Source organism: Sabethes cyaneus, chromosome 1 (assembly GCF_943734655.1).
Source record: "Sabethes cyaneus chromosome 1, idSabCyanKW18_F2, whole genome shotgun sequence".
Taxonomy (NCBI): domain Eukaryota; kingdom Metazoa; phylum Arthropoda; class Insecta; order Diptera; family Culicidae; genus Sabethes; species Sabethes cyaneus.
The window spans coordinates 128,317,343-128,329,728 of NC_071353.1; the positions used below are offsets into that span (position 1 = coordinate 128,317,343).

Genomic DNA, 12,386 nt, shown 5'->3' on the forward strand with positions numbered 1-12,386 from the left:
AAAGTGTTCAGCAGTATTACTTTCTGCTGTAGGTTCAGGGAACGCATATTATGCAACCATATTTTTTGTGCTATTCTGGATACTAAGGGATCCCAATTCAGTTTAACCATCAGTCGTATTGAGTTGGTAAAAACTACACCCAATACCTTCACTTTCTTCTCCGTTCGTAGCCCTGGTATTGTTAGTGGGTAACCATTCAAAAAACCGACATCGATAGCAATAGTTTTTTGTCGATTGAGCTTTGCTCCAGCTGCGCTCTCGAAGTTGTCGAACAGCTGATATATCCGCTCGATTTTTTGTGTTGTGGTTGCCACTATCGTTATATCATCGGCATATGCGACGCAGAGATCTCCACTACATACACGCTCTATTCGTATCAGGAGGGGATGCAGATGGAGCACAAAGAGCAGCATCGACATCGGATCACCTTGGCGAACCGATCGTTCGATTCGGAATGGCTGTGAGAGATGCCCGTTTACTAGAAGCCGTGACGAGGAAGCATCTGCAACTCTGGAGAGCCAACCGACGAAGCCTTCGTTGAATCCCAACGAGAGTAGGGTTTGATGCAAAAACTTATGCGAAACTCGATCGAATGCATGATCGAGGTCGAACGAGATCATCTTTCCTCTCTGTTTTCTCGCGTTGAGCTCGGCAATGCGATCCTTGAGCGCGAGAGTAGCTTGGAAGATTGAGCGGTCGTAATTTGCACATTTCTGTGCACTGCTCAGTACACTATTCGTCTGCAACACTTGTTCTAAACGGGTTTTCATTACTCGGGAGAGTATTTTGAAATCTACGTTGAGTAGACTGATCGGACGATACGCTCTCGCTGTTCTATCGTCACTCCTCTTTTTAACTAGCAAACTCTGCAGGAAGCTCATTCGTCATCGCTTCATTGATAACGAAGTAGAGTTCCCTATATATAACGTCAAAGATTCGTAAGTAAAACTCAATTGGTAGGCCATCAACTCCTGGGGATTTTCGTTTCTGAGACGAGCTTATGGCCTTTTTTAGTTCATCAATGGTGATCTCTGCTATTAGAGCAGCGTTGCTCTCATCGTATTCCGGTATTACTCTCTCGGATTGAAAGTTTTCTTGGCCATTCTGCCTCGTGCCCGCCGTATACAACTCTCTGAAAAATTGGTACATGTGTTGTTCGATCTGTTGGGAACCTTGAATTTTATCTCGTCGCTCGTTTTCCAGCTCTGCGATGGTTGTTTTTTTACGTCTTCTATCGCCCAACTGGAAGGTGGATAGGCTCTCTCCGGCAACAAACGTCTCGTTGATGCTGATGAAATTTTGTGCAAAGCGGCGCTGTAGCAGTAGCATTTGCGCTTTTACGCGGTTGATAGTCAGAAGCATGTCCGGGTTTTGGTAATATCCATCATACGCGAGTTTTAACTGTGTATACAGTTGTTGATGTTCAGCGTTGAAGGTTCTAAAGCTTTCGTTAGATTTCCAGCGGAAAAATGATTTGATTTTTGGCTTCGCATATGACAGCCACCAAGCCAACCAGCTGGAGTAACATCTGCGTTGACGACTGCCAATCTGATACTGCCATCTGATTTCAAATTCTTGTATGTTTTCTGCAGTTAAGAGGTGAGGGCGGAGAGACCAAAAACCACGTCCTTGTTCGCGGCCAAGATTGGGCAGACAGAGTCGGGCTGATATTGCTTTATGGTCTGTAAAGGAGCATACATGTGAGGCAGCACTTCGCAGCTGTTGACACAATCCACTGCTGACGTAAATCCGATCTAGCCTGGATGCCGCATTATGAGAAATATAAGTGGGTGCGAGGGTCGTGGGATACAGTTTCAACCACAGGTCGTGCAGCTGCAATTGCTGGACAGTTGCTTGGAGAGACGGGCTTGAGTTGGGGCTCGTAGAGTCGCTTGGACGTAACACACAATTAAAATCACCCGCAAGGATGACATGTTGCGTATTGTGCCGGAGGTGGTAAGCGATCGTGCCGTTGAAGAATCTCTCCCTTTCCGCACGAACAGCTGTTCCCGATGGTGCGTAGATATTGCAGAGAGTCGTATTTTGCACACGAAGAGCGGTAAGTCGGCCATCCAAGCTCTTCTCCACATGTGAGAAAGAGATGTGGTCTTTTAGCGCAATTGCTGTTCCACGTCTTGCTTGATCCACGTTACAGACTACGTTAAAGCCAGGCAGAGAGAGCTGTTCGTTCTCTACCTCTTGTAGGAAAACGATGTCTATTTCTAGCGTTCGTAAGAATTACGAAGTGCGTTAGTCTTCGTGGTGTTTGTTATGTTGTTGATGTTAATGGTTGCGAGGTTATAACTAGAGAACTCAGCCATTAGGATAGTTGGTTACTCTCATCACGCATGTCGCCTTCGTCGTCGTCTTCCACACGGGCCTTCTTGCTTCTTGCTTCGGAGTCTTCTGGAGCTGGATGAGCCGACAGACGAATCTGTTTCATTTCCATCGACTTTACTACCAGCAGTTTTGCGTACAATTCCACTGCTAGCTGGAGGCTGTTGACCTGTTGACGAGGTCATTAGCCCGCTGTTCATGGGTAGAGTCGATATCGAGGAAGAGTTTAACGGAGGAAAATTTTGTTCGGTCAGTATTGGTGGCGCCAACCAACTCTGTTGTTGTCGGCGGGGTGTTTGTTTCGGTGGCGGCATATTGTCCACATTGGCTGTACTATTAACAGTTTTTGACTCACTCGGAGTGACGCAGTTTGAGGTAGTATTTTGTTACGCTGTGAATGCGAGGCTTTTCTTTGGCTTCAAAGGCTATGAAGTGGGAGCCATCTGTTTAGCGGCATCGGCGTATGTTTTCTGCACTAGTAGTTTTTTATTCTGCACACAAGTGACACCGATGTGGATGTACTCGTGGCAGTGGCGGCAAGTTTGACGCTGTCCATAGAATGACACCTGTGTCATCTCACCGTCTATGGTAACCCATGACTCGATGTTTCGTTTGACTATCATCTTGGCTATACGAATACCCGTCGAAATACCAAGAAAGTCCAGATCGTCCCCGTATTGCTGCTCTCGTATTGAATAACGTCTAACGTACTTTCCTAAGAAATCAGCAATTTTTTGGTCTGATACGTCTTCAGACAAATCGTAAAGTTTCACTTCCCCTGTCCCCTCCTCCAGAGTGATTCTTAGCGGGTATTTTTTCCCATCGATAGTAGACTCATGCTTGTTGTCGTGTTCTTCACAAATTCGTTGCGCTAATTCCAAATTAACCCTCTAACGGGCAACACCGTAAAAACGATGCGATCAAGCTAATGACTATTTTATCATGAAAGTACACACGAAAAAACCTCAAGTTCTGATTTTCATGCAAAAATAATTATCTGGAGGAGCGCCAGGTAAGAAAAAGTCCAATTTCTCTTTTTCCTTTTTCATGTCTAACGCTCTGCCCAGATATTTTTTTAATTCAGATATATTACAAAATTAAAATAATGCATGAAATTTACTCATAGAAAAACTTTTTAGGTCAATCATTTTGTTCTAGATGTCCTTTTTCTACAAAAGTAAAAAAGGGAAAATTCGCGCATTAATTATTTTCGAAATTTTTCGGAATTTTTGTTTTTGAAAGATGATAACTTTTGAATGTATGGTCAGAATGTTATGATATTAGTATCAAAATGTCAAGAAATCTGTACAGAACATATTTTCGATATTGCCAATTAAAAACAAATTTCGTATGCGGCTCTGGAGCTCCAAAAGCGAAGGCCGTCTACAGACGGTCTTACCCGTTAGAGGGTTAACGACTTTCACGAATGAAGCACCGACGGTTCTACTATTTTGGATTCGTAGCACTTCACCTTGCTTTAATCCCAATACGGTCGCTCAAAAACGATGCACTTTTGCGTTATCTGGTCTCTTTGGCACATTTGCAAAGTCTATACGGAAGGTATTTTCTCGACGGCCCATCGCGGAGTCGTTTGCACGCACAGCGACCCGTAAACGGCTCAGCGATGAGCAAGAATAGATTCACAATGCACTAATAGATTGGTTTGCGTTCGACTTCCACGGAACGATTGCAAAACGCGTCTGTTCAGCTCGGAAGATGACCGATATCTGTGCTACAATTTCATCCAGCGATGGCGCCTCCGAGTTGACGCGATTAATTCGACGAAACTGTAGGCGTCATACGCTGCTGTTTTTGTTGGTTTCTGACATTTGAAACTCTGAAGAGTTGTTCAAAATGTTCAGTCCATCGGTTAAGCTGTTCTGTACGGTCAGTTAGTAGCTGACCAGCTCTGTCCTTTAGCGGCATCTTTGTATTCATCCTGGCACCACTAAGGCGGCGAGAAATATCGTACACCAAACGGATATCACCATTGGCGGCGGCAGTTTCTCCTTGTTCGGCTAGGGAGTTAGTCCAGGCTCTCTTGTCCCGCCTACAAGCACGTTTAACAGCCCTCTCCAGTTCGGCGTATCGTTGACGGGCAGCTGTCTTAGCCGATCTGGTCCGCGCTCGCTCAGTGCCGGCTTTCGCCTCTCTCCGCTCGTCGATCTTCCTCCAAGTTTCATCCGAAATCCACTTCCTCCGCCCGCTGCGCGCTTTGCCGAGGGTTTCACCACTGGTCGTGATGAAGGCGTTCTGGATGCCGGTCCATTGCTCTTCGACGGTTCCACCAGGTGGCAACTCTGAGGCTCGAGATTTAAGTTGTTCGACAAAAGCCCTTTTCACCTCAGGATTCTCCAATCGGCGGACGTCGTAGCGGCACCCAACTTTCTCCTCCCGTCGTTGGACACGTGCGACGCGCAGACGTGTCTCAGCGATAACAAGATGATGGTCGGATGCAATATCAGCGCTGCGTTTGTTGCGTACATCAAGAAGGCTCCTTCTCCATTTCCAGCTGATGCAGATGTGGTCGATTTGGTTTTCTGTTCGACCGTCGCGGGAAACCCACGTGACTTTATGTACTGGTCTATGGGGGAAGAGCGATCCACCAATGACCATGTCGTTATTACCACAGAATTCTGTAAACAGCTCCCCGTTTTCGCTCATCTCTCCTAGGCCATGGCGTCCCATGACGCGTTCAAGGTCCGCTTTGTTCGAGCCAATCTTCGCGTTGAAGTCGCCCATGTGCATTTGGATGTCCCCCTTCGGGATTTTCTCAGCCACGCTGTTCAGCTGGTTGTAAAACCTCTCTTTCTCCTGCAGGTCGGCAGCATCTGTTGGCGCATAGCACTGGATTGTTGTAAGGTTCCTAACCCGTGTTCTGAATCCGGCAACGATTATTCGCTCATTCATCGGTTCCCACTTCATCAGGGCCGCATGTGCCCCTGGGCTCAGTAGGAATCCAACTCCTCTTTCTCGAGTAGCATTTTCACCTCGTATGCCAGAGTAGAGCTAGACTTGCCCGGATGATGTCCTGTGTTCGCCAGTACCCAACCAGCGGACCTCGCTCAGCTTCAGGATTTCAAGCTTCAGGCGGCTAGCTTCCCTTGCAAGTTGAGCCAGCTTGCCCTGCTGGGCAAGGGTCAGTATATTCTATGTTCCGATTCGTGTCCGTGTTTTCATGCTAAAGGTCGTTGCCAATAATCCAGAGAGATTTCTTCTTTCATTTTCGGTAACTTTTTTGTGTTCCGGTACAGTAGGCTGTTAACCCAAGGTCCTTATCCCGCTGATGGGACGCTGATGCCATCTTAATGTGGGCGGGAGCCACTGTGCCCCCTTCCCTGTTAGCATACGACAACCTAAGTTGCGTACCCCAGCCGGCACCTCGTGGAGGTAGGAATAGGAGTTAATGAACAGAGGTTATGGAATGCACATGTTCACCCTTTGCCGGCGGTAACGCGCTGCTTAATAGACTGAATTCGACCCGCGGCACATAGCCATTTTTCTGTGGTTGAAATCTAAACGTCAAAAGCACTGGACAGGGAATCACTTCATAGAAAGTATGCGTGTTTGAATATTAACATGCTTATGGCAAAATTTATGTACGTTATTTTCACAGTTTAAAATTATGCGAGGGATCGTCGCCGTCGCTCATAACGATTTGTACCGGAACCTTAAAATCGCGAACACAAGGAATATTCGTTATGCGTCAGGTAGGAGTGTAGTTGTGTGAAAAAGTTATTAACGTCTTGTACAAAAATTTTCACACAAAACACAAGCCGCTTTACAAGGGCGAACCTATTATCTCGCACATGGTTAATTTATACCAAAGTATTTGACAGGTCTATTGAAAATGGTATAAATTTTTCCGTGTAAAAAGCGTTCCTGTTACCACTAGATGGCAGTCAACAATGCACTGAGTTGTAACCAGTTATCGAATCAAAGATGATATTCCTTTCTTTGACTAAACTCTACAGATTCATTGTGAGCTCTAGTGTACGCAAAAATACGCTTTTTCAGACACTCTCACCTGAACATTTTAGAATCCATAGATGGTCACGAAAACCTGGGTGCAAATACCTCGCCACATCATAAGCTTTCTTGCGAGTTTGTCCGGGATGCTGCCCATAATTCATCTTCGTGTACGTTTTGTTGACCGTGAAGAAGATGCATCCTTCGTAATTCGTCTTTTGGTCACTAGACCCTGTTTCAGTGATGTTTGAGAACGCTCCGGCCATGAATTTGTCTGATTAGCGGGGTGGTACTGTATGAAAACGTGATTAATTATTTGCATGCTTTTAAAGTGTACTCGCAATCACTCTGTTCGCTACACTTGGCAATGTTAACTTTTTTTGTCAGACGATTTTGCATTGCTTATGTCAAAGCAGCAGGATGTTGTTCATTAGGTTTTTGCTGGTGCTTTTTTTCGTCCATGGTTTAAAAACAATTGCTTTAATTTCCTCTTTGTTAGCTCATCTATTTCCTGCTCTTAGCAAATTTAAAGCTCGGAGGGAGGGAGTCCTGCTCAGTTTAGTAGTTGCAAGCTAAAGTTGGACATATTTTTTGCATGCGAAACAAGCTTTTTGTTGGTGAAAGAGAATTTTCAGCATAATAATAAGGGCACGTGTCGAAATGAGTGCTCCTTAGGCCATACCTCGTAGGTATCCAAAATACATCAGCATGGTAAAGGATTATTTTCATTGTGCTTTTCATGGTACAACCCTTTTATTGTTCAACTTGTGCCAGTTTTCCAAGAATGGCCATTCTTGTGAAAACTATTTCGCTCCGAGAATGGGGTTTAAATGAATGGACAGTAATACCTACTACACATAGATAATAAATAAGCGCATAGAGAAAGGCGGACGAGAAAAAGTGATATTGTCAGCGAAATTCGTTTATAAATTGAAACGTTCAGACAACGGAACGCTTTTTCACTGATATTCTGAAAAACGTACAATTAAATTTGAGATGCAGTGTGATTCCTTTAAATAGTTCGGTCTGAGTAAACAAATATTTGTTACAAATTGTTTGAACTAATGCTGAACAGAACAGTACCAATGCACGACGATCTAGAATGGAAATTTACGTGTTACGCTTGCGAACATTTTTGTGGAAAAACATTTTCAAGACCTTCTAGATAATATGTCTTTTACAGTTAAATTTCAAAATTGAATTCAGATCTCTGTTGGGTCCTGCTGTAGAGCGACACAAATATCTTGCATCTTATTTGACGTTTCGAGTTTTCGCCACTTTTACGTAACCAACTCCAGTGTGCACCGTAATGGCAGTCAAAGGCCACCGAACGATAGAGGCACTTACTTACCTTGGAAGTAAGGTATCAGCTTACACATGATGGCACCGAAGACGAACTTTCGCAGCACTTGGCCGACGAGGGTGAACGGCATGCAGAACACGCCAAGCAGCAGATCGGATATAGCCTATCGGAAGGAAGGGAAGAGAAAAGCACAGGTTAATCTCAGTGTGGCAGGCAAGTAGGTGTGCTTTGAGTGGGTTTACATTTGCTTGTACATAGGACTAAAGGACCGGCTTGATGACTATCTGTCTGTCTTGATATCCGGCAACAGGAGGCACAATTATTTTACGATTATTCACTGTCGTTTTTACAGTCTTTTGGAACAATTTTATTACGGCAGAGATTAGTCGATTTATTACACTTGCGTGAAACGTTTTATTGTTGTTTAATGCAGGTAAAACAGTAAAAGTATAGAACAAAGGAAATTAAACGCTAAAACTCACGTGTCAGATTTATAAAGTTGTTCGAGAAATTTTACTTTTATTTACCACATCTTATAACTGTAAGATGAGTAATTTTTAAAGTAACAGGAATTAATATAACTATGCATAATAGAGTATGTTGCTACTTCGTCGTAATTGCCTATTCCCGTCCTATCTAACACAAATTATTAAAAATATCGGCGTTTTTATGACACGCAATGCAAAATTAGTTATTTCCCAATATTTTAGTTTGTCGACTATCATACGCAATCAACCAAAGTGAGCTGAGATCTATTTAAATGACTTTTTCATTAAAGAATACCTAGCAGTCAAATTTCCAACGTTTTTTCGTGCGACGAAAAAGAAAATGTCGACTAATCGTTTCAATTTCCGCCATTCATAAAATGAAAATAACTCATGCAACGCATTGTCGTTATTCTGCAGCCGGGAAAACATGCATGATCAGAATTTTTTGCAGAATAACATTTGTCATGCCGCCCTACACAAATACAAGCGCGCTAATTTCGTAAACATTGTTAAAACTTTTAGTTCGGACGATGAAAAATTTTGATGGACGGATTTCAAAACGGTACGACGAATTTCAGAAATAAAGTCAGTTGCGTAATCTCAATAAAATACTTTAATAATCGCTTTTTAGTGAATTCAAGGTGCACGGATCGGAAGGTATGTAAGTGTGTTTGAGTCAAATCAGCACAAGAACTTTTGGAGTGTACATTAAATCCATTCAAGAAATGCTGAAAATTAGAGTGGCTTTACTTTTTTTTCCATGTTGGGTATTTTTATCACTGCGACCATTTGTTTGATCTATTGTGATATATTCCCCGTTTTATTATAGCTATGTTGTCAAGATGACGCACCACTAGCAGAAGTGATTGTCATTGTTTGACTAATAGCATTTGTCCAGCCCGGTGATGCACTTCGGATGAAGTGCACTACTGCGCTGGGAGTTGTTCTCCAAATATCAGAGGGTTCTAACAGCCCTCTTGCGAAGAACCTTAATCTTTTATTGAGAATTGCCGGACATCGGCATAACAGGTGTTCCGAGTCTTCTTTTTCTATGCCGCAGAAGCGACATATATCATCATGAAGTTTTCCCATTAGCTTCAGATGATAGCGGCTCGGACAATGTCCTGTTATAAGACCAGTATAAATGCTTAGATCTTTCTTCGAAAGCTCCAGTATTTTGCGAGTAATTGAAACGTTTGGAGAGATGAAACGTTTCGACTGCCTAGCATTGAAAGTGTTATTCCAATTTGATTCCACTTTCGTACATTCCCATGCTTTTAGCTCCATTTTTAAAGCAGAAGCAGATAAGCAACAGAAGGGCTCAGGTCCTACAAATTGATGAGATGATCCGAGTCTTGCTAGTGCATCAGCTCTCTCATTTCCATCAATTCCACAGTGACCTGGGACCCAGTACAAGTTGACTTGGTTACGACGAGACAATTTTTGGAGTGATTGAATACATTCCCAGACAAGTTTTGATGTGCATGTCGCCGACTTTAGAGCGTTTAGAGCTGCTTGGCTGTCGGACATGATGCATATATTTGAATGTTTATAGTTCCTGCGCAAGCACACAGTCGTACATTCTAGAATTACTTGTATTTCAGCTTGGAATACAGTTGGCCATCTGCCCTTAGAAATTGACATGTCTATTCCTGGGCCAGTGACTCCTGCTCCCACTTGATTGTCCATTTTTGAACCATCTGTATAGAAAACTGTCGAGCCTGGACGAATATCGGGACCACCATCTTCCCAGGAATCACGTCTAGGCTCAAATACACGAAATATTCGGTTGAAGTTGTATTTTTTCTCCATCCAATCTTCATTACTGGTTACAAGAGGATTTATACTAATAGTTTTTAGAATACTGAGATGACCTGTTAAGTCCCCTTCAAAAAGGTTCTTTGATCTTTTGATCCTCAGAGCACTTTTTTCAGCTTCTAATTGTATAAACTGATGCAATGGAAGTATATAGAGTAAAGCATCCAATGCCTTCGAAGGTGTACTTCTCATTGCACCTGTTATTGAGAGAGTGGCTAGCCTTTGAAGTTTTTCCAGCTTTGTTTGGGTAGTTTTCTCTTTCGTTTTTGGCCACCAGACCAACGAAGCATAGGTAATCCTGGGTCTGACAATGGCCGAATAGATCCAATGGATCATCTTCGGTTTCAGTCCCCATTGCTTACCAAACGTTCTTTTACATATCCATAGAGCATTTGTTGCTTTGTTTACTGCTTGCTCTAGATGTGTGTTCCAATTGAGTTTTCTGTCAAGAAATACTCCAAGATATTTAACAGTGTCTGAAAGTTTTAAAAGTGTTCCTTTCAATCTGATGTTATTTAATGTAAATTTTTTCCTTCTCGTAAATGGTATGATAGTAGTTTTATTGGCATTTGTGCTGAGACCCTGCCTATCACACCATGATGATCAAATTTAAAGCCATTTGCATTCGGTCAGCGATAATAGAATCAAATTTTCCTCGAACAATTATGACTATATCATCTGCGAAGCCAATTATTTCAAAGCCTAGCGCCGTCAACTTTTGAAGAAGATCATCAACTATTAAAGACCACAGTAGAGGTGATATTACGCCTCCTTGTGGGCAACCTTTTACTGCTCTAATGCTTATAGATGAGCTTCCAAGGCTTGCTGATATCTCCCTTTTTGATAACATTTCGCTAATCCAGTCGATAATGGATATATCGAAACCACGTTTCGTCATAGCCGTAATCATTGAATCATGAGATGAATTATCAAATGCGCCTTCTATGTCAAGGAAGGCACCTAGTGAAATTTCTTTCGCTTCAAAAGACTTTTCTAGTTTTTTTTACAACAGTTTGTACTGCTGTTATTGAAGATTTGCCTTCTTGATATGCGAATTGATATTCGCTCAAAGGATCTTTGGCTAAATATGATGATTTTATATGCTCATCAATTATTTTTTCCATTGTTTTTAACACAACGGACGATAAGCTTATCGGCCTGAAGGATTTTGGTGAAGTCTTATCCTTCTTATTAGCCTTCGGAATGAACGTGACCCGTACTTGTCGCCATACTGCTGGTATATGACCTAGTATCAGGCTTGATTGAAAAAGGTTTGTTAGAATAGTTGTTAAAAACGCCTTGCCCTTCTGTAGTAGTACAGGAAAAATTCCATCCCTATCCGGCGATTTGAAGGGTTCAAAAGTGTCAATCGCCCATTCAACCTTGCTTCTTGTAAAAAATTTTTTGGCCAAAGTACAAGCATCATTCCTGTTTCTATCTAACCCAGTCATTTCACTCGCTATTTCGAGAATGTCTGTCCTGGTTTCAAGATTTACAGTTCTCAATGCCGGTGCACTTTGGTCTCCGCATTTATTAATGATTGAACAGGGAAAATGTGTTCTCATCATTAACTCTAATGTTTCCTTAGTTGAGTTAGTAAAAGAGCCATCCTCTTTTTTCAAAGTACCTAACCCATTAGAATGATCTTTAGCGAGGATTTTCTGCAATCTAGCAGTTGCTGGAGTATTTTCAATGTTTTCACATGTGTGCCTCCAGTGAATCCTCTTTGATCTTCGTATTTCCCTATTATAGGCAGTGAGAGTTTGTTTATACTCCTCCCACTGTTGTGTTCTTTTTGCCCGGTTAAATAATTTCCGAGTTTTCTTTCTAAATTTCTCCAAAGTTTTGTTCCACCAAGGTACTCTATTCGTAGAGCGTTCCTTTGCAGGACAGCTTTCGTGATAAGCTTGTTGAATCAGGTTTGAAAGTTGTTTTGAGTTGTCCTCAAGTTCTTTACATGTCCTTGAGCAGCCTTTCAAGTTCTTGACTCCAACCTTCAGTTTCAAATTATACTGATCGCAGTTTGTTTTCCTGGGATCTCTTATAATTTCCTTAAGTTGCTGATTAGCTTCGTAATCAAACATGATTTGCTTGTGATCGGACAAAGATTCTTCATCCGATACGTGCCAATTTTTTATTTTATCAGTCATCGTTGGACTGCAAGTTACATCCGCAGTCGGATGGAGAGGTTTTTAAAAAAGGGTTAAGTTTGAAATGACCGAACTTTATTCTTTAGAGTCGAAATTATAACTGAGTTAGTTTCTAGAATCTAACACTCTTATATCTAGGGGTTAGTTTCATGTTATTTTCCTCCTGCTTAGCGTACGGCATGGGATCTATCGTCGTTGGCGTGCAGGTGTGAAATGCATCCTGTTGCGTCGGTCCGGGAATTGTTTAATCTAGTTCGGGCGGCATTGCAGCTTGATGTCGTCGGCATGGTCAAATGTTGTCGGCGCGGTTGAACATCATCG

The 12,386-nt window shown here is 42.5% G+C and overlaps 1 protein-coding gene across 1 annotated transcript in view; it reads right to left on the reverse strand.

Annotated features, from left to right (window-relative positions):
• The window catches only part of LOC128746218 (dopamine receptor 3-like), a 77,400-nt gene that overhangs the window by 32,798 nt on the left and 32,216 nt on the right, over positions 1–12,386 (reverse strand). The window contains exon 3 of the mRNA XM_053843266.1: positions 7,658–7,772. Coding sequence (XP_053699241.1) covers positions 7,658–7,772 — 115 coding nt within the window. The remainder of the gene's footprint in view (positions 1–7,657; positions 7,773–12,386) is intronic.